Source organism: Perkinsus marinus (assembly GCF_000006405.1).
Source record: "Perkinsus marinus ATCC 50983 genomic scaffold scf_1104296968888, whole genome shotgun sequence".
Classification (NCBI taxonomy): Eukaryota; Perkinsozoa; order Perkinsida; family Perkinsidae; genus Perkinsus; species Perkinsus marinus.
In genome coordinates, this window is record NW_003202973.1 from 167,267 (window position 1) to 188,708 (window position 21,442).

Consider the following 21,442-nt stretch of genomic DNA (forward strand, 5'->3'; position numbering starts at 1 on the left):
TTCACTCTCATATTTGGACGCATCTAGCCAAAACTGAGCAGAGCAGCTGATGAGCACCAAAACGCGCCAAAATAAGGTGTAAAACCCGCCATGCAGGGAGCCGTCGGAGGTCAAGACGCCCTAGCAGGCTAGTGCCTCCAAATATGAGAGTGAAACATGGAAGGATACCATTATGAACGATTCTCTTTCTGTTGATGTATAGCATTAGATCAGTAGCGGAGTTATAGATATACTCCCCGAGTAAAAGTTGGTATTTTGAGGCGCAATTTTAACACGTGTATGCTAAGAATATGTGGAGAAGTTTTTTTCAGGTCTTCGACTTCTCACTAACTACGAAGAGTTAGGCCCTGAAACTTGGAGGTCATATCAGGTAAAGCATAAGTACATACCTCCCTGAGCCGCAAGATGATACTCGTTGTGGTGGCTGTGCACGAGTCGAAAAACCGGATATGCTAAGTATATGTGGAGGGGTGTACTCCTGCATGGGCTCCTTATCCAAGTGAGTGTAGCTTCTTCGCTTCTCTTCGATTCAATGAGATTTGCTGACAAGCCTTGTAAACTACTTATCTGCTTATTATGCATGCGCTTGTGTCATTCGTCATTGGTTCTAAAAGAAGCCTCTTCGGAAGCAGTCTCCCCTCCCAACCTCACACCTCGTTGAACTCTCGAGGCCAGCTGTTACCTCATTCTGTGGTCATTGAGAACATTAACAGCAGGCTGCGCCACATGAACGCGATATACAAGTGCATGTTGAGCGTATTAGAGGACCGTAAACCAACAAGGAAGCGACAACTACTTCCCTAAGAACTCTCGTTTTTCGCATGAGCACAAACTAATTGCATAGCACATCACAGTTAGCAGGAGCAATAAAATCAACAACAAGACCTCTAGCCCAACACAAGATCCACCTCTAGAGAGACTCAAGTGCTACGAACATGTGTGAGGCATTGACGCTTTAATCTCGCAATCTGAATCGGCAAGAGACCAGCCATCTGGATCGTCAACCGTATTGCTTCCTGGCTTTCCTCCGGTAGCTTCAATATCTGAACACACAGCCACTTCTCTTATCAAGAAGAGTGCTCGTTTAAACCATCGATTCACACTGTATGAGACAGGGGGAATCCATGGAGCCCACTTGTTGCTGATGATGACTAGCATAAGCCTTAACCCATTCATAGTGTGAAAGAGCAGCCAGTAGACTCCTTAGACGTTCAGATGCGTTGGGTGATGGATCCTTCGACAGCAACCTAAACAAAGTCAGTGACCCAAATTCTGTATTCAAAATTCAGCAATTCATAAATTCATACGAGTTCAGTCGATTTGCATCCCACCTCGCGGTCTGCTCTCTTGCTGATATCACATGTTGGACCACTGCATCATCCAAACGCTCCTTAGCATCTGTCAGAGCAGGATGTTGCGAAGTCTACAAGATCGACTCACTCTGGTGAGAGCCACTCACAGTGCCTTCTCGAGTGGCAGGCGGATAGAATGAGTCGATAAAGTGAGTGAAGTTCTTCACTGACTTCAGGATGTATCTCCTCACTTGGTCAGTGTCGAGGGCCTGACGAGGAACTCAACTACAGAAGTATGAATACTCCCCGAGAAGCATGCGTTCGCGCAACAAGTTCAGAGAGCAGTAGGGCAGGAGGCTAATTCACGCAGGGCCGGATCATCCGGCCCGGATAGCAAGCGGCGCAGACACAATATAACAAATTTTGTTTTGAGTCTTCGAGAATTGATGAGCGCAACTGCCAAGAGTCTTGGCCCAAGACCTACTCCGGAGGGAAACAGTTATTATAATATGCTAAGCCCGTGAATCACGGTACATAACACCAAAATGCATATCAGGTAGATACTTCCTAGACTCTCTAGCAGTGAGTCACTTCCAGTGAACCATTGCCATTGAGCCCTTGGAGATATCGACTACAGTGCTACTATTCCTTCATGCAGTAGAACTTGGATCGCGAATAGGCATCGAGCAGAGCTTCTCTCTTCTGCCTTTCATGGCCAACCATTCATTAGCTACCTCAACCAGACCCTTCAGGTCTGGCGAAACGAGCTCGAGAAGCTGCGACCTGTTCGCACTTGATATAACGTTGCTCTGTAGGTGCTCGTTGTCCAGCCGATTTCGGCTTGTGGAGAGCTTGCGAGTCAAGACCGAAAAACTTCGTTCGGCCCCACTACTTGTAGCCCCACGAATCATGCTTGACATCATTTGACGTACCAGATTCGTGTCGTCTGACAGCCTGCACATCTAGACTGAGTCCTTCTGCTCGAGCACACCCTTCCTGCACTTGAGATCGCGACATTTCAATACATAATCATAATACGTAATACATAAATCTAATACATAATCTCCTTTTCCTTCCTTTTCTTGATGCGTTGGGACGAAGGCATTCACCCAATCAAAGCGAGCTACAGGCTTCATCGTCTAACTCACCCGAGTTGCTTCCATGGTATACAAACTCGAAAACACAAGTGCGGTTACTCGACGAGCTAATGCGCCACTCGCGCAGCGCGAGTGGCGCAGCACGACCGATGAGTTTCGCATAACCTGCGCACACTTGAAATCTCGCTAAACCCCGATTCTATTGGATGCTAAGTTGACGGGGCAGTAAGCGCTGACCAGAGGGCAGGGTGCAATCCGGTGCCAGAGAACCGGGGGCAGGGTGCGGATTGCTCCCCAATCGGCCTTAGCCAACAGGGCAGTTGTTGCCAACAACTGTTATCATCAGAATCAACCGTAACACTAGGAAGGGCTCGAATAACACGTTCGACTAGGATCTTCGAGACGGATCACCCACAGACTCGGCAGTGCAATGTAATCCTATGTAGATCATACGTGAAGACTTGACGCTGAGGTACTCCACATTTTGCCAGAATACTCATAAAATTAACCTCCATGACCAAGGCAAGCGCCATCGGCCATTCACAGAGTCCCACTCAATTTCTCATAGCGCTCATGAGGGCACCACTATCATAGAGGACGACAAGCAACCTTTCCCAGTTGGGTATCTTATCTACTGCAGTCGAACATCACTGGGGCGGTACTATTAGCATGATAAAGTTTGCAGTTTATCAACGATCTTGGTTAGCAATACCAACCGCTTACTGGCTTGGAGGCTGCTGCAACTGCGCGATTCTCCTCATCCTTTTCAAGAAGGCCCTCAGCGAGTCGCCTGTAAATCTCAGCGATCTCAAAAGAAAGCTGGCGATCGAATTGGACATACACCATCGGGTTGATCTGAGGAGTTATGAGCCGTACAATGAAAACACCAGTAGACGTCACCTCTTTCAAGATAGGCTCTAGTAGCCTAACTCTTCGTTTAAGTAGAGCTTTCACTCTACCCTGATCGACCTCCCAGAACTCCAACGCCTCGTGTAGCCGAGCGAGCTCTTGAACAGTTTGTATCTGCGTGCAACAATATCACAGACTCGATCGGTCAACGCTATGGTCACATGGTCACTGGCATATCCCTCCAACACGAAAACAGTGAGAGCCTGCTGGTCGAAGTACTGCCCAATTTTAAAGAGCTCTCGTGCTGTTGCATAGTCTTTAGCACAGAACGTTAGATGCCTACCACATACGTGATGACCAAGTTTCATCAAGAGCTTTCCTCACTTTTCATGATCCATAACCCCTTCGTGCGCCTCTAAGAATGCCTTATTATGGACCTGCATGGCCTTCTCGATAGAGCTGTGGATACTCGGGAAGGATCTGACGGTGTTGGAGTAGGAATATATGTTCGCTTTCCTCAGCTGAGCTCAGAAGTTTCCCCACTAATTATAGGAGTTTTTTATACAAATTTGGGTAGAAGTGTACAAAAACCAATAAGAATTTCCTCAGAATTTTCTTATTGTCACCGACACATGATGAACATATTTTCCCACTCTGAAAAAATACGCAAAATGGTCACGAGAAAACACGATCTCAGAATGATGTTCCTCGAAATACGGAAAATTCGGCCACACAGATTCGCTCTGAACAATGCTTCCCCTCGTGAACAACCATTCACTACGGTTACCTACATCGCCGTTTCGACAACAAGTCCCTCAGCCAACCGAATAGTCAGCATCTTATCATCATCACCATTTTCCACAATACGTTCCGCAACAGCACTTCTCTCATCGAGGAGTAATGCGCCATCATTCACACTCCTGATGATTACGATATAGCTCCTTACCTTTACCATCACTTACACGGTCTCCGGAAACCCCTGCTGGGAGTCCCATTCGACAGCCCGGCTCGCCAGGTCATCACCAAGACACTCCCAGTGCAGTCCAAGAACACCTTCAGTAACCTCATCGTTCTCTTTCACTTCAGCGTTACATCGCCACAACGCCAGCTGATCCCGACACAGAGTCACCAGCCTCTCAACAGGAATTCATATTCTACGCATTCGTCAGCATTCAGCTTGGCATGGAACTTGGATATCTCCAATCGTGTGCGGTAAAAGCGGCCTATATCCCGCCATATCTCAGCCAGGAACTCATCGCTTTTCACCTCGCCGAGCTTCTCAGGCCATTCAACCTACCAACATGGCGAAACTAGCCCCTCCCAGGGAAGTACAATTATACGATAGATCTTATGTGGGAAGTAGTAGATCATATATCAATGATTTCATCGACAGAAAAATTATAAGATGTTGTTGAAACCCCACGGTGTTAAGTTCGCCAGATTCGTAGCTCCCAAGAGAAGTGTTATATATCCGAAATCCTAAGCTGAGCTCCGGAGTTTCCTCACTACATCATTTACATTTTAAAACCAATGAAAAAACCAACAAAAATTCCCCAGAAATTTCACACACAGAGTCTTCATTTTTCTCTTGTCGACGATGTGCAGATTTCCCCAAATCCCATTTTCCCGCTCACACTGATGACTCGAGCAGCGTGCATCAAATACTCAGCCGTCCAGAACTCCCCACGGCCAATGTAGTAGTCCGCCAGACCGATAGCATTCCTAGCCCACTCTCGGTAGTTGAACTAGGGAGCATCACCTCAGTCACTCGACTACTGTGACCAACTCACTGGGGCATCTTTCTCCTCCTCTAAAGGATCCACATTATGCTCCAGCTGCCTCGACAGGGTCATCGAGCATGCCCGTGATGCTGATGCTACCATCCCTAGTCCCCTGAATACCAAATCTGCCCGAATAATACCATAAAAACACGACTTGACCCCATGAAGAACGCTACCATCAACCCTCCACAATCTCCCACCATACCCGTATGCTCTCGCCAGTCCATAGACCGTAAGAGTCTTCAACTTCTCCAAAGTAGCTGAATCACTGTTATCCCACTGAGCATCATCACCACGTTTCACCCCCACTGCAGTTACGTGACTGCAGTGAAGCGATCCATCTATGCTTACCACTACGGCCTTCCTACATGTAAGCTGCTCTCACTAAGAAGTTCATCGCCTTTGTCCAGTCACCACGCTCTAGCCATATATTGCCCAGCTGCTGTAGGCAATCGACGATGGCGAAGATATACTTTTTCTCCTTTCCTAACTTTGCCACATTCGACACGCCTCTCTAAATCCATCACTACTCTGAGGAGCCAACAGCCCGAGCTTCAGAGCCCTCATGAATCTGATCTCTGCTCGCTGCACTTCTTCACACCAGTACAAGTTGCGCCCCATTGCCTGACTTTCCTCACCATGCTTCCACTCAAGTTCATACACTCACCAGGTCTATAGCCATCAGATGCCACTCCACCTCCACACGGTCACTAGCAGCAATGAGCTCACGAGCAGCCTTACTCGCTGCATCCAGCAGCTCTCGACCCTTGTAGTAATACTTGTACGGCTCCGTCTCACGGGACGGCGGCAACTTGATCAGCGTATCATATCTAGCTCCACCACCACGCTAGTCCGACTTGAGAGACTCAAGCCCTACACATCCCACATGTTCTCCAACTTTCTATCAAAATCACTCGGGTCTTTGAGCTCCACACAGACAGCATCAGCCAATAATATATGAGGATCATCAGAGTCTGCCGATATAGTGACAGCCATGGGAAGAGGGCAGCAATCACTGCGAGGAAAATGCATACCGCGATTCTGAAGCAAGCTCGATAGGCTTCCGTCAAATTGATATTATAATAATACTAAAAATGATAGCAATAGAGCAGTAAATTGGAGCAAAGTCCGCCTAATCACTGTGCTGCTAACGCGCTGCCTTGCAAACCAGCAGCAGCAGAATCGTCTCGCTTGGTGAAGTCTTCCATCGCGGGGCACCCAAGAACGTCGATGGACGACATGATGCCCTAAGTCGTAATACTCTAACGAGGCTGAGGAGAAGCTGCTACCGCTATCCACAGGCCAAGCATCTCTTTCCGTTCCTCATTCTGAGCCTTCTCGAGGTCAGCTCGGTGGGACAACACTTTCGTGGGGAACACTAGATCGTTGAGAATCTGACGCACAATCCGATAGAGAATCACCGGCACAACGATCACTCATTCGAGCAACGTAGTTATCGAGAGTATAATGAGACCGATGAGACTCTCCAAGAAAATTCGATCTCGATCAAAACTGCGGCCATCTGCAATAACACTACCATCAGCTTGTGCGTCGATGACCAGCTGAGATGCGTCCCTGACGACTTTAATACTAGTTGACAAACTGTCACTATATCCAACAGCAATCGAAGGCTCCATCGAACGCGCGTATCGCCAATGGACACAAGCCCGTGTGATCGTGAATTCTCCACCAAGAGAAACCCCTCTCACCTTCCGCGCCCGAGCATCATGGACGAAATGAGACTGAAGCACTTGGTGGAGCTCCCTGAACTCAGAGTACCGCCGCTGGATCACCCACTCCTCTCCATACGGACTATCATCGGCCGGACGGAACAACCTAAAAAACGTTGAAGTCAACTACCGACTTTTCACCAAGACTCACTTGAGAACAAAAAGAGTCTTCGGGTGGGCTACAGGCAGACAATCAACGTCGTAGTGGTACAACACCACTTCGGCAGTCCTCTGACGGTTACTCTCCAGCTCTACCTCTGGGCCCTCCTCCACGGTCTCTGGGAGCACTCCCATACTTTGCGGTGCTGACATGCCGAATAGACCATTCAAGGAGGTATCCCGAGGCAATGTCAGAGAGGTCAATGGGCCTGCCACAACACTGGTTCGGAAGGGATTGGATCCACTTGAAATTACTCGGGGACATACGGTCGAAGGAATTCCTGCCAAGCATAGCGTTACCTCGCAGCGTCGCATAGTTGCTGACCTGAGAGGTGGAGGAGACAATCATTACTGAGATAGTACATTCAATGACTAAGTAAAGCATTTGTCGATCAGCTCGAATCACATTAAGTTCTTCAATCGATTCACATTGTGCTGATCGACTTGATCGATTTATTTCACGTGAACGGGAAGTGGAGTACGTAGGTGGTGCTGATGCGACTGACTGCTATTGGAGATCCGTGCAGGTATTGTACAATTAGCATGCAACACTATATGTTCATCCTGCTAGATCCGAATACTCTAGAACTGACTCGATAAGACGGCCTCACCCGTCGTGGATCCCAACTGCCGCTGAATCTACGTGGTGACACTGGCGGTGACATAGGCCTGAGACAATCTATGAAACATTCAGCGGTCGGGACTCACCGTCCAGGCCCCAGAGCTTCAGCAGCACCGTTCCCCCACAGAGGATCCAATAAATGGATCAGCTCCTCTCGAGGCACCTTAGCAAAGCGCTGCCAGGAGAACATAAAGCCATAAACTCACATTGAGGAAGTCCCATAGTAGCAAACAGTGGCAGACAGCAGGATCCGTGAGAAGGCCTCGAAGGAAGTGTTCCAACTGCTCACGTCGCCTATAACAGTATGAATAGTCCCCTCCCTTATACCACTGTATACCTACTGCTCAAGGAAGGCAGCCCTATTGACGCCTGGCATCCTCATCTTGGCTGGTAGACTGACCATCAATCGGACTTGGAGGAAATCCCTGATGCATCAAGACTGGGCTGGGGACGAGAAGCCTACACTTTCCGAAAAGTTAATTTACTAGCTCTTAGAAAGATCAATTCCGTGGGGCGGATATGCCACCATTTCAACATATGCCTCAGTAAGACTAATTTCGTGGGGCAGATATGCCACCATTTCAAGATATGCCTCAGTAAGATCAATTTCGTGGGGCGGATATGCCACCATCAGGCAAGATATGCCTCAGTAAGATCAATTTCGTGGGGCGGATATGCCACCATCAGGCAAGATATGCCTCAGTAAGATCAATTTCGTGGGGCAGATATGCCACCATCAGGCAAGATATGCCTCAGTAAGATCAATTTCGTGGGGCAGATATGCCACCATCAGGCAAGATATGCCTCAGTAAGATCAATTTCGTGGGGCGGATATGCCACCATCAGGCAAGATATGCCTCAGTAAGATCAATTTCGTGGGGCGGATATGCCACCATCAGGCAAGATATGCCTCAGTAAGATCAATTTCGTGGGGCGGATATGCCACCATCAGGCAAGATATGCCTCAGTAACATTAATTTCGTGGCGGGCGGAAAATGCATGCTCGAGCCGTGCAGGTTTTCAGGCAGTAAATTCTATCCCGCTGCCACACAATGAAGCCGATACCGCCGACTAGGTCGCACTCAGACGGCGTCACCATCCGCGTACCTCAACCGCAGTGCGAGCGTCTCAAACTCGCTGTAACGATGAGAAGAAAAGTAGACTATTTCGCTGGTAGGAATTTGCGTCGAAATGTCAAAGTAGATAATCGACGACGGTGGCATTTCTGAAAAGACCATCTGAGAATTCTATTCCCAGCTCAAACTACGGGCGACCGAGGCACCTCCAGTTGCTTGTTTCAGCTCGCTACGCGTTCGCCGCAATGAACTCCTTGGTCCACGCCCTGGAGGTACCGCCACATACCCCGTGACCTTGGTCACCACACCAAGGAAGGACGTCGATCCTTCCTCTACTCCTGGTAGAGATAATGGCCCTTGCAGGCCGTACGAATTGGACGTATCTATGACGGCTCTCGAGTACCCCAGCTTGACCAAGGAAGGTCATCACGAGTCACAGATGGGCCTGAGCCTTACTCAATGGAGATCCACGAGCTTCTAACCGGTTAGATGACGACGCAGCCGAGCTGGCAAATCTTTGCTCGCCCCCAGTCGGGAGATCCAAGCTGACGCTGAATAAGCAAAGGCAATGACAGCACCCCATTAAAAGTGTATATTCCCCCATATGAACGAATTACGGTATGATACCTGCCTCGGCCACGCATAGACATCCTCGCCTTCTCCTCCATTCGTAGCTGACTAGCGCTCAAGGACATGAATGCACTCAACTGCTTACTCCCCTTCATAGGATTAAGACCAACCTGGGACAGCTCAAAACTGCAGAAAGGCATAAAGACCCTGCCCGATCGAATCATGGCAGATTATACCATCCCCGAGTGGGGATCACTACAGACTATTGCTGGTTCGACGCTCGCACGTGCGAGTTTCAATAACACTTAGCAGCAGTTCACTACTATTCGTATTCATCTGTGATTGTTCAAGTTGCTACGAACTCGTTGCTGTTGACCATTAGTCAGTAATGCTATTCGACAGAATACCCAAAAGTGTCCCGAGCCACTCTCAACCTACGATATCGAGAAGCTCCGGTACCATGAACATCTGACTCGTGTACAGCGTCCGGAAATACCTAACAACAAACTTCAACTCATAAGCGGCTGAAGCGACCAACAACGTACTCCCTAAAGCCAACTTGACGGGTGAATGGGTTTGCCTCCACCACCTCCCTTGGGGGGAAGCTGCCCATCTTCGCATGGAACTCAGGAAAACGATCGTGGTCGAATAGGACTCTGACGTTGACGTGAGCTGATGCTCCCTCAACTGCGGCACCCTCACCTCAGTCGATCATCCAACCACTTGAGAACCTTGAAACGGCGCTTGACAGTGATCTGAAAGGCTTCTCCTGCTTGAGGGTATACTCGAGTGAATAACCTCGAACAAGGCTTACTATGACTATGCCCCCCTACCAACAAGAGAAACTTGCGAGTATTTCTCCAATGCGAGATTAAATCTACTTCGAAACCAACTTCAAAGTCTTACTTGTATTCAGTGAGGGCCTGTCCTGTTGGGCCTATCTTGGCCACCACTTGAACGTCCAACAATTTCAGGCAAGGACGGAATGCAGGCAGAGGAGCCGAAGGAGAGCCAATACTAGGCGGCGAGTATCCCCTAACACAGCAATTACCACGGCTCTAGCCTTTCACAGTGCTTACGAGTCTATAGTGTGCTCTATCATCGCCTGGGAACCCGAAGACGGATACAGCTGACCAGCCTAAACAGTATTGATGTCCCCCATCGGCTGCCAAGTAGGGAAGTTCTCGACCATAACAACAAAGTAATTTTTGTGTCATTCACATGAACGACGCGACTCCCAGGAGTAGCGGCATGGCGGCCGAGCCAATATATCGCAGGTTTTGATGCTCATGGAAACACTACTCGACTCTTTCACTGGTCTATTCCCCAACCGTCCCACTGCTGCTGTTGGTTTCCCGAGAAGCCCAACCCTAGTTCTGGGCTACCTGCATAAGCCTCTGTATGTAAGGGAACAACGCCAAAGACAAGTCGCTGGGTATGGCCACACTCATCCACATTAACAACAACTGTGCTGCTGCCAATAGTATCGACATCACTACCGTCTCGTAGGGATACAGTAACAGGTACCTGCCTTCAACTCAGCAACTGGCTGCCCTCCGATACCACATTGGAGTCTTCTCGAGTGATGACACGAAGAGCCATACCACTCGGGCGGAGCTTGTAATACCCGTGAGGAACCAAAAGGACCGTAAACTCGACCAAGACTGAGGCAGGTACCTGTCCACCAACACTGAAACTCCTTGAGTGACACCAACGGCCTCACCGGCGATATTCCATGTGTAGCAGTAGGAGAGCAAGAAGCCAACAGACAGAGTGAATGACAGGACTGAACTAAGACTACCACAAAGCTGACAAGGGTCTCGTACGTGAGCACAACGTAGCATGATCCATAGATCCTATCATAGAACACTACAGCGGCAGTAGCGATGCCAACATTAGCAACCGCCAAGGATGCACAACAGACCTGACACATGGGAATAACCCGGTTTTAGAATTTACATCCTATTGGACAAGCAAACCCACAGCAATGAAATCAACTCTATGAAGCACTGTGGAACAGATATACACAACATGGTCAACTACATGTGTCGGTGACAATATGAAAATTCTGAGAAAATTTTGGGAAATTCTTATACACGAATTCATACACAAACTCCTATAATCAACGCGGACACTCCTGAGCTCAGCTGAGAACAGCAAACATATTTTCCAGTACTGCTATAAAAAGCTGCCGACCGCAATTAAAAACCAGTGTGGAAACATATGCACATGGTCAACCACATGTGCACAGGAAATTTGGGGAGATTTTTGTTGACTTCTGTACATTTCTATTCCCAATCCCAGCTGAAGAAAGCGAACATAAACTCCAACACTGTTAAACAGCCCTCATGCCCTCACCCTCTTGACAAGGTTCGTGAACGGCCATCTCCTAGGTGGTAGAGATCGAGCGCAGGAATATAACTACAAACCAACTGCTTCGCTCCGCCGCCGCCTCCGCCCTGCTACCTCATGTATCCTCAGGGGCACCATGACTAGGAACATGTAATAAGGTATCATCAGCAATCCTAACTCCACTACACAGTCAGCCACCTGCCAGACTCAAGATCATCATAGACAGAGGACACAACTCACATCGTCCTCCCCACATAGAGCCACTCCTACCCTACTACTCCCCAGTGAGGCCGCCGTTGACATTACTATCACTGGAGAACGATCTATAGGGGGGGCTCACAACGCGACAAGTAACAGTCGAAAAACAAGTCTATAGTGATGACGTCGATCAGCCCATGCAAATCTCGTCAACTCGGTGGCCGTCCACAGGGAAGTACTTGAGGCACTTGGGATCGTCCAAGGCATACCCCCAAGCCCATATGTTGTCCGCCTTGGTCAGCACCAAGAGCATGCCCTTCCTCAGCCCGTGCTGCCTAGCTGAATATTCCTCCCGTGCTGGTTCATCACGTTTAGCCCGGAATAGTCGATAGCCTTTCGATAGGGCCAAGGCGATTGCAATCTCAAACGCCTCCTTTCCCATAGAAAGCATCCTGGCATCACAACAGCAGCTCTCCCATAGCTTCTCTGAAGTAGCATCAAGACGCCCCGTCGGCACCGGGACGTACCCCCTATGGGCCCCACTAGGGCCGGTCCTAGTCGTGGACTCTGGTGGCGTCTCATGTGTCACCAATGATACCACTCCTCCGCCACTTCCCATATCCTGCCAAGGCCTGGGTACTGACCGCTCCGGTGAGGCTGCCCGACATGCTATTGGTGCCCTTGGTCGATCCTCCTCATCAACATCATCAACGAGCGCCAGCTGGTCACCAACTAACGGTTCTGGTATGCATCGTAAAGCTAGTGGCAAGCTGAGCTGTGAGGGCCTAGACCTCGTCGGCCGTGGTGAATCATGTACCTATAAGATGGCTATCACAACCACCGTACGACGCCTCCACACCTCAACACTGCCCTGCTGGTGATAGTGAAGATCAAAGCCGTACTCAGATGTAGGATAGGGGCATGGGCCCTTCTTGGGCTCATCCACTTGCTCAGCAACCTCCTGAGCCAGAACAGTGCTCGTTGTCAGAATATATATGTTCGCTTTCCTCAGCAATGCTCAGGATTTTCCAGAAATCACTATATGATTCCGGTTAAAAATGTGCAGGAATCAAAAATAACCTCCCAAAATTTCCTCAGAATTTTCCATATTGTCACCAACACATATGGCTGATGATGCGCATACTCTACCACACTGACAGCCACCCTACCTGTCGAAACTCATCCTCTTGTTCATAGATTTGGCACACAGCGGCCGCTACATCGGAGATGGAATACTCAGTGACCTCGTCCCCATCAAAGAGGTACACCAAAATGACCGGCAACTTCTCCAACTGAATGAGGAGCCCTGGTGGGTACTCCTACGTAGTACTATAGACTACCAGCAGCTTGGCCTGGATGCCCGTACAATACCCTGTACGCATGAGCACGTCCTTCAACTCCTCGTGAGTGGCGTCAGGGGCCTTTCCTAAAACCTGCACTATAAAGACCATAAGGCGGATCTCCAGCTCCCTCGACAAGGGCGCAGGGATGGCTGTTGTTGTGAACATAACAGACAAGCCTGTGCGGGCCCGAATTTCGCCATGGCCCTACCGTAACTCGCGCGCATCGTATTGACAACTACCGAACCAACACGTCAAAATGAAACTCGTCCTCTGAGCTCTCACCGAGTGACCATCGTAATCAAATTATTTCCTCCACCGTCGAGGCATCGTTGAGGAACCACTTCCGCGTCCTACTATCACCAATCTTGAACCCCCAGGACCACATCCCCCTCCTGGAGGACTGCCCGTCAGGAAGAGGCGCCTCCACGAAGTAGTCGCCGGGCGTCATAACGTGGGCATGGTCGTGGACTACTTTCGATTCAACCTTCACTCGAAAGACTCGTTGGCCAACCGACAGGGCCTTCGCAACTTCCATTCCAATTTCCTCAGCGGTCATTTTGCTCCCCGAGATGATAGGGCGATGGCTACTATCGTGAGGTTGATGTTGGGTTAACGGCTTATTGTATTCGACAGAGGACTGGGCATGGTCCGGGTAGTAGGTCTGCCTAGTACGAGAGACCCTAAGGTCAGCAGAGGCCTGGGGGACCACGCCTGTTGACCTTCCCGACCATTCAGGGGAGGAGTCTCGTTGGAAGTCCGCCTCGGGTCTATCGGGGGACACCGCTTCGTGTGGAGGCTTGTAGTACTGCGAAGACGAGGAAGACGACGACGCTGCTGCTGCTGCTGCCTGAGAGCACACAGGTGGGGAGAACCGTAGCACTTCCCTATTCACTTCGTTGTATTCCCTGGCCTCCCCTTGATAGACCTGACAGACCGCCCTTGCCACGTCGTTGACGGGGTGTTGGGAGATCTCACCACTAGGGAAGAGGTGGAAGAGTACAACTGGTAGTTTGCTTATCTGAAGGAGGACCCGTAAAGGACGATTGAGGTCTATGCCGTACCAAAGCGTCTGCCTGTATTCCAGTGCAGTAGCCTGTCCGCAGTAGGATGTCCCTATACACGGCATCAGGCACTTCATCATGGTCAATGTAGTGGCATCGTGACTGTACTAGGACCACCATCAGGCGCTTCTCGAGAGCTAAGTCCACCTGTTGTCCATTCCGGCGAGCGGTGTAGAAACCATGCTGCTGATCTGAAGACATCTCCTGAAGAAATGGAAACGTGGTGGCTGGTGAGCATATCTGATCGTAGGTTCGATCCCCGGTGACGTCATTTTTCCTGCATTTTTTACACGGCTTCACTGACTTAGCTCTTGGAGGGGAAGTGGGGCCCATATTACGAACAAGGGAAACACACTGCGGGGGAATGACCCTTCACTGGCGGGGGTCTGTATCTTCGCCGAAATATGCCTCTACGATATACCTCAGGGCTGCTTCTAACGATATGGAATATTCTGACAGCTGCTCTCGAGAGGTTCCTTTAGAGCGGCTAGAGCAGAGTGCTTCTAGGTTACTCGTTGTTCAATAATGGAGTTCGTGGCCATCTCGAGTAAAGGTGTTGAGATCTACTCTACTGCCAGTAGTGACCCGTCTAAGCCCAAATACGAACTCCCGACAGGCGCTAGGAGCCCTGATGGCTTCACTTACAGTAAGGCTTAGATGGATCTAGCGCGTGGGGATAACATATCAGGTCCGGACGGCTTAATGTGCGGTGTTCTCACCCAAAAAGGTGACGTTGACGTTTACGACTGTACCAAGGGGTACACCAAGGTAGTAGTAGTAGTAGTAGTAGTAGTAGTAGTAGTAGTAGTAGCCGTTATGTAGCTGTATTAGATCCTAACCTGCCAACAACAGGAGAGTTTCATTCGTAACTTCTACTTCTCTCCTAAAGGGACCTTCCTAGTAACCTACGAAAGGTACTCCACTGAGACTCAGAAGGAGAATGTCCATGTAAGCTGGGACTAGGGGTAGGAGTAGGTCTTTAGATCTTCCCCTCAGCTATGGCATCTCGAGACGGGAGAGATCATATGTAGTCTCATATTGAAACAGTCCAATCAACGTAATATTGGGTATAGTGTAAAAAGGAGAACTCCCACGTACTGCTCGGAACGGAGAGCTCCTTCAGTGGTATCATAACAGGGTGTATGGATTCCCTATATGCTTCCTCTCCTTGTTGGTGTATTTTCTAAGGAGTTGTGTATTTTCTAAGTTTTCCGAATTGGGTAGCTGAGCATCACTCACCCACAGGAAGTGGCGTTGATAGGTATGTGGCCTTGCTTCAAGTGGACTAAGGATGAACGTGTATGCGTTCGTATGGTGACCAACGAGCTCCATTTCTTGTCTGGTCGGAGGCCTCAACTCACCAAAGAGGCTACCCTGTGAGGCTACTGTAAGGAGTAGGGAGGAAGATAATAAGGCGGTTGCAGGTTCAAACTACGACTACCAAATGTTGCCTCATTCGAGCTCTCTCCAGACTGCAAGACAGTGGCATGCTTTGTTGGCGAGAATAAGGGCCAGCCTGGCATGGTCAAAGTAACACCAACAAAGGCCTCCTCTTCCTCCTCCCTATTTGGTGCCTACAGGTCTACAGTATTACGACTGCTGATACTAAGTTGCTGGGTCAGAAATCCTTCTTTAACTGTCAGACTTGCAATATGGAGTGGAACAGGGAAGGTGAGTGTGATGGTGGCATGCTGGGAGTGTATCGCTTCAACAGGTTCGTCTCTGCTCATGACGGTGCATCAGGAGTCTGGCAGGGGGCTCAGTCAGAACTACTATGGAAGCACTGGGTTCGTAGTATCATCACGTGAATGGATATGCTCATGGGGTTGGTCACGATAGGTTGTATTTCCTTCACCCCTCCCCTATGGGTCAAGCTGGTCAGAACGATCTCAGTCTCTGCACCAACAACGAACCAGTAAGAGCAGCACGCACTGTGAAGGATATCCAAAGATACTCAGGCACAAGCGTCGGCGTGGTCTCCCAATACTAATGAGTTCATTGCTCTAGTTGGGGACATGCCCCCCACGCTTTCACTCAATGAGGGTGTCAGAGGTAGTGTGTCTGTTCTCGGGCGTGCGCGTTTGACCATAGCGGCGTGTTAGGTGTATCGAAGGTTACCTTTGGTCGTAGTCGGCGTAATACTCTGCTGTGGTCGCCTAACGGGCGGTACTTCCTCTCGGGCGGCTTTGGCAATCTCCCTGGCGAGGCTGATGTGTGGGATAAGGAGAAGTACGTAGATGCTTAGTCCCAAGGCATGATGCTACCTGGGGCCCTTCGAGGAGGACTGCATGGGACGGGAATTCGTCTGACTAAACGGAGAATGGTTAGGATTGTGATTTTCTCTGTTGTTGGTATGTGGTTTTTTGATATTGCTGATCACTGACTCTTGAAGAGATCCTATATTAAGCAGGAAATGATGATGTGGAGTTTTTGCCGCCTTTTGTCAGGCATATCAAGCTGGCCATTATGAGCCTTCCCTGCACGGTTTTATCGGATTGGGGGGCTGATGGACGTACTCTTCTAACGGCATCAATTGCTCCCAGAATGCGGTAGTAGGGCATATCCGAGGCTGCACTTTGAAAGATACGGAATAGGCCCGGATGAGTCACATCGTGGCTGTTGTTTTTTTGCTGTAGTTGTTAGTATTTGTTGTTGTTAGGGTTGATAACCACATCAAGCTTCACAACTATGATGGAAAGCAAACGTTGGAAATTCCCTTTGATGAGCTCTACTATGCTGGCTGGAGGCCTATGGACTCGTAGGATGGGGAGGAATCTTCGCTGTGCGTAGGGTGGGGTATCTTTGAAGGTCTCTGTTCGAGGATCTAGCGCCCTCACCACGTGTTGTGAAGGCGGCCACGACGGCAGCAAAGAAGGCCGCTAAGGAACCTGGTGAGATTGGGAATCTTGAGGTTGAGCGTGCATGATACGGAACAGCTCCGAATGTTGCCGATTTGTGGTAGTGATATTATCCCTTGTCAGTTGCCAAGGCTAAGGCAGCTTATAAGCCTCCAAGTGGCGGAGCATTCGCTGCAGCTCTGCGGGCTGAGCGTCACGCGATCGAGAAGACTGATGTTAAGGTAAGTGCCTCTTAAGAGATGTGCTTGTTGACTGCCTTTGTTATCAGGTAGAGTATCGTCCTCCAGCGAGGGCCGTTGGAGCCCCGGCTAATTTGCAAGAGTTGATGAACAATCTGCCACAGAGGTTGCCTCCTGGAATGACAGTACCGTTGCCGCAGATGAACGGTAATGAGGAAGGTCTCGATGAGTTGAATTCCCAGGACTTCATTTTTTCAGCGAAGGGAGGCGCTAACTCGTCCACGGCTGCTCGTAATGCCCGTAAGCGTGCTAATCGTGCTGCTGCTAAGGCGGCGGCGAAGGAAAAGGAAGAGGAGGAGCAACGTGAGAAGGAAGAAGAGGAGGAGAAGAAGGCGAAAGCTGTTGAAGAGGAGGCTCATTCGGATGAGGGAAAACAACGTAGGGGGGACTGCGCGCCTGGAAGTGATGGTTTCGGGTATTTTACGGAGTTCCAAATAACCTTAGATTGTTTGTAAGAATTGTGGTATGTTTATTACCGTTATGAAGTAGGCTATAGTTCAATTTATAAATATGTGAATTATATATTTTATGATTAAATTTGCAGCAGATGGCAGATCTGTACAGTGAGGATCGTCACTAGTGAGTGTGACTGACCAACTCTTTGTTACACTTCATGGATGATTATTATGACGCCCCGGTGTAGAGCAAATATCGTCGAGAAACGGCCTGCGAAAACGGGTGGTCTTGGGGGCATCTATTTTTCTTTCCATAACTACTAGTGTGTATCGGTCTAACCTTCGCTCGGGTAGAGGGGTACATGATAGTGCTCGGATGGTTTGTCCTGTAGTGTTCATCATCAGCATACCTTGTTTAGATACAACCGATGATAAGCGGCTCCGTAACTTGCGTAAGAAGCTGAAGGAGGTGACGGCATTGAAGGCTCTTCCTTGTAAGGCTCTCCATCTTGTGCTGCTAGTTGCTACTGTAATGGTCTCGCGTGTCAGCTGATTCCCTGAATGAGGCACAGATGAGTAAGATTGCCAATGAGGGGAACCTCATGGAAGAGATCAAGGAGATTGAGGCACGTCTTGGATGACGATGAGACCCGCGATAGAGTTCATAAGGCAGTTCTCAGTATCCTCTGTTACTGTTGTTAAGAAGAATCATACAGTTTCTCCGAGACTTACGTGGTCATCGTGTTAGTAGTGGTAGAGCAGGAAACATGTATAACATGAATATATAGTATGAGTAGTTGAAAAATATGTATAATTAGAATTACATTGTAGATATATGGATGCATGAATATTATAGTGAATTGTGGTATGTTCAGGGATAAAATCTATAATGGAGTTTCACCCATGGAACCTATTTCACGACTACTGCAAACCGCGAATTTCGCGTTTTTTACCGAGTTTAACGCCACTTCGCGTAAAACAGGTGAAACTCCAATGATATACGATTATTCAATGTTGCATATAAATGGAGTATACTATATCTATATAGAAAGATAGTATTATATGCGTATATATACTAAACTGTCCCTGGAGAATGTCTCAGGGGCCGACGAATTGATATTTAGGGCGACTGAAGGTCACTCGGAAACGTATTGTGGATAACGACTGTTCAGTTGGCTTGAATGGCGGCTGCTTCCGAGAACAGGTCATCGGCGTCCTCAGTGCATGTTTATTTGCCGGGGGACACGGTACCGATAGAGGCTGGTGTGGTGTCAAGCTGTGATCCCAATTCGGTCGGGTTCGGGATAAGACTGGATGAGGACTGTCCGAAAGCTGCTGTGGCTGGTAATAATATTCTCTAAGGAGGAACCCCATTAGTTTGGAAAGCCTCGGTAATTTTTCAGGTTTGCTCTCAGTGGAGTCCGCGGTATCAGATATCCCATGTTTTGACAATACGCGAAAACGAGTAGGTTAATGTGGTAGGCGATGGTCGTGTCTGATCTCTGTGTGTGATCAGTACATTCCGAGAAGAGGTGACATGGTGCTCGGTGTGGTAGTGCAGCGTACTGCCGAATTCTACAGAGTTGACATCAATGGCCCGACGGGAACTGCCAACCTACCGACTCTGGCATTCAACGGGTAGTGACGGCGAAGCATTGAAATCATTGTTGATCATTACTTTCAGTGCCACCAAACGTCACAAGCCGAATCTTAGTCCGGGCGATCTCGTGTACTGTCATGTCACTGTAGCTGATCGGGACTTGGACGTGGAGCTGAGCTGCGTTGATCCCAGCACAACTAGAGACTGGACACACAAGGACGTGTAGTAGATCGTAATAGGAAAACCGTTAGAAGGCCGAATCGTCAGATACTTTGGGCACCTCGCTCCTGTCGATGGTTGCTGTGGATTACAGGCGACGGTTCCTTTGTGGCAGGCGAAATCACTACAGGCTACTGGTTCTACTGTTATGGCCAGTCTCGGGCGACATTTTGTAGCACTGTATGATTGCTCCTCTGCTCACATGTGTGCCGCAGGTCTTCGAATCTGCCATTGGTTTGAATGGCCGCTGTTGGATATCAGCTGCTGCTCCGAACGTTGCTGTGATGGTAAGTAGGATATTGTCAGGCAGCCATAAGCTCAGTCAAGTACGTCTTGCCTACGTAGTGTGAGTTTGAATGAAACTTCTGCAGGCTCATATGGAAGCTATGTGTTCTAAGATGGCGAAGCAACTTGCTTGATGAACAGTATCACTGTGACTTGTCAATAGTACCAACGATTTCCACACAGTTATTTCGAGACGGGTTGAAGTGGCTTTCGGATATTTTAACAGTGTCCCATCTATTCAAAATGCCGCACTGTTGCAGTAATGAAAAAGTTACCTCCCAGATGAGCTGCATTTTCATCGTCTCATGTCTGGTGACTGTCACCGGAGAACAAGTCACCGGGTGACTTGCTGCTGCTTTTACTAAGTATATCGGACCAACAAATTCACGTCCAGTGGTGGCTTGCCTGAGTTCTACTCCGAAGCTCGAAGTCACTACCGTAGATGAGGTGGGTCGGCCTGAATGAGCAGTTGATATACTCATTTTGGCTTTGAGGTTTGTTCAGTTGATTGTGCATCTCGTGGACCGTTGTTAATCGTCACAGCACACAAGACGAGTATCTCGCGATCGGGCCGAAGAAATCAATTTGAAGGTAAGTGACATAGCAATGATTGGATCATTGCTATTCTCAAGACGTCTGATAATTTCTCAACTCTTTGATCTCCGGATCACGGATCAAGTTTTTTCTTGAGAATCATGGGTCAGGATCAGAAACGAGGCTCACATGGGATGCATATCGCAGGTCAGGAATCATGATCAACAGTCAAGGGTCGATCATGATCAGGGTCAGAGATCACGGATCAACATCAAGAATCACTGATCTAATTCACGCGTCTCGGATCGCAATAGATTTGGCTTCGGCATCAAGGTCAACGAGTCATCAGGATCATGTGCTTGATGAGTGGATCAAGCTCCGCATGCGGTCCCTAGTCAAAGTCCAACCGTCAGACCGCATAACCCACAACATCAGGGAGGTCAAGAATATTGAGGGTTGCCGGTCCGAGATATACACCCCTCCGAGATGAAACAGAACATGCTACCGTAGAGTCTACGTACTTGAGTTGTACAATCGTTACGACTCGCCTCGCGGTTGTCGGAAATACACACTATCCAAACCTCTATAGCGCAATTCTCCAAGCAAGAAAAAATAAAGCCAAAAAGTAAGCTATTCTATATCATCTTCGAGTGTGTACGCATAGTGTGCGTCGTACACTGAGCATGCGTATATTTCGGGCAAGTGATTTGGCCATTTATCGCCCATGATCAGCCGCGACGATTGGCGGCTGTACACCATGATGGGATCGTTACACTCAGTTCACAACCCGAACACTAAGGGTTCCAACTAGCCCTTGAGAAGGCCCGTTAATGCTGCCTTCTACCTTGGTCCACCCAGTGTTCCATGCAGTGTGTAATAAGGTACGGCTGCAGCGTCACCCAGACTCAAGATTTCCTCGCGAGGTTGTCTTAGACAACCTGTCGAAGTAAAGATTGATCATCGCGTGAATTGCCTATCGTTTTGCACCGTGCTTAACATGCTATTTGTACCCCATCTTCCTTATCTGTCAGTGTTAGCACACAACGTATTTTCCAGTTTCATCGGGTAATAAACGACTGTAAAGTCGTCGACTTTTCGTTGACAGAATGCAACACCAATAAGTACTGAGATGTAACGGCTCTCAGCTGGATGCTGAAGTGCCTAAGTGAGTATTCGAAGCTT

At 48.8% G+C, this 21,442-nt stretch overlaps 6 protein-coding genes across 6 annotated transcripts; 2 read left to right on the forward strand and 4 right to left on the reverse strand.

Annotated features, from left to right (window-relative positions):
• Positions 1 to 920: 920 nt before the first annotated feature.
• Pmar_PMAR025136 (hypothetical protein) lies at positions 921 to 6,015 on the reverse strand (the record flags this gene model as incomplete). Its single annotated transcript, XM_002768273.1, has 19 exons — positions 921 to 1,043; positions 1,136 to 1,247; positions 1,332 to 1,398; positions 1,441 to 1,561; positions 2,627 to 2,722; positions 3,113 to 3,244; positions 3,290 to 3,412; positions 3,460 to 3,577; positions 3,623 to 3,718; positions 4,030 to 4,158; positions 4,201 to 4,346; positions 4,397 to 4,531; positions 4,873 to 4,983; positions 5,029 to 5,131; positions 5,225 to 5,341; positions 5,388 to 5,505; positions 5,550 to 5,643; positions 5,687 to 5,849; positions 5,897 to 6,015. The coding sequence occupies 19 exons, from the start codon at positions 6,013 to 6,015 to the stop codon at positions 921 to 923; spliced, it is 2,223 nt and encodes a 740-aa protein (XP_002768319.1).
• A 140-nt stretch (positions 6,016 to 6,155) lies between these two features.
• Positions 6,156 to 11,831, reverse strand: Pmar_PMAR025137 (hypothetical protein; the record flags this gene model as incomplete). Its single annotated transcript, XM_002768274.1, has 22 exons — positions 6,156 to 6,266; positions 6,309 to 6,413; positions 6,729 to 6,855; positions 6,901 to 7,117; positions 7,164 to 7,233; positions 7,520 to 7,577; positions 7,617 to 7,693; positions 7,737 to 7,824; positions 7,872 to 7,955; positions 8,840 to 9,014; positions 9,063 to 9,157; positions 9,234 to 9,346; positions 9,615 to 9,672; positions 9,722 to 9,832; positions 9,879 to 9,974; positions 10,083 to 10,211; positions 10,256 to 10,314; positions 10,740 to 10,853; positions 10,978 to 11,100; positions 11,535 to 11,597; positions 11,643 to 11,726; positions 11,769 to 11,831. 22 exons carry the CDS (start codon positions 11,829 to 11,831, stop codon positions 6,156 to 6,158), a joined length of 2,220 nt encoding a protein of 739 aa, XP_002768320.1.
• Positions 11,832 to 11,916: 85 nt separating this feature from the next.
• Positions 11,917 to 13,293, reverse strand: Pmar_PMAR025138 (hypothetical protein; the record flags this gene model as incomplete). Its single annotated transcript, XM_002768275.1, has 5 exons — positions 11,917 to 12,458; positions 12,573 to 12,687; positions 12,896 to 13,018; positions 13,067 to 13,152; positions 13,278 to 13,293. The coding sequence occupies 5 exons, from the start codon at positions 13,291 to 13,293 to the stop codon at positions 11,917 to 11,919; spliced, it is 882 nt and encodes a 293-aa protein (XP_002768321.1).
• Positions 13,294 to 13,345: 52 nt separating this feature from the next.
• Positions 13,346 to 14,331, reverse strand: Pmar_PMAR025139 (hypothetical protein; the record flags this gene model as incomplete). Its single annotated transcript, XM_002768276.1, has 3 exons — positions 13,346 to 13,916; positions 13,962 to 14,087; positions 14,131 to 14,331. 3 exons carry the CDS (start codon positions 14,329 to 14,331, stop codon positions 13,368 to 13,370), a joined length of 876 nt encoding a protein of 291 aa, XP_002768322.1. The 3' UTR covers positions 13,346 to 13,367.
• Positions 14,332 to 14,652: 321 nt separating this feature from the next.
• Pmar_PMAR025140 (conserved hypothetical protein) lies at positions 14,653 to 18,314 on the forward strand. Its single transcript, XM_002768277.1, has 19 exons — positions 14,653 to 14,776; positions 14,819 to 14,898; positions 14,962 to 15,078; positions 15,127 to 15,187; positions 15,392 to 15,506; positions 15,555 to 15,660; positions 15,711 to 15,801; positions 15,845 to 15,917; positions 15,970 to 16,045; positions 16,089 to 16,182; positions 16,233 to 16,359; positions 16,578 to 16,679; positions 16,790 to 16,888; positions 16,939 to 17,021; positions 17,112 to 17,209; positions 17,257 to 17,374; positions 17,426 to 17,605; positions 18,042 to 18,116; positions 18,172 to 18,314. Exons 1-19 carry the CDS (start codon positions 14,656 to 14,658, stop codon positions 18,261 to 18,263), a joined length of 1,908 nt encoding a protein of 635 aa, XP_002768323.1. The 5' UTR covers positions 14,653 to 14,655; the 3' UTR covers positions 18,264 to 18,314.
• A 479-nt stretch (positions 18,315 to 18,793) lies between these two features.
• On the forward strand, positions 18,794 to 19,876 carry Pmar_PMAR025141 (Exosome complex exonuclease RRP40, putative). Its single transcript, XM_002768278.1, has 7 exons — positions 18,794 to 18,966; positions 19,026 to 19,087; positions 19,139 to 19,260; positions 19,307 to 19,444; positions 19,490 to 19,613; positions 19,657 to 19,767; positions 19,813 to 19,876. The coding sequence occupies exons 1-7, from the start codon at positions 18,804 to 18,806 to the stop codon at positions 19,858 to 19,860; spliced, it is 768 nt and encodes a 255-aa protein (XP_002768324.1). The 5' UTR covers positions 18,794 to 18,803; the 3' UTR covers positions 19,861 to 19,876.
• The last annotated feature ends 1,566 nt before the right edge of the window (positions 19,877 to 21,442 follow it).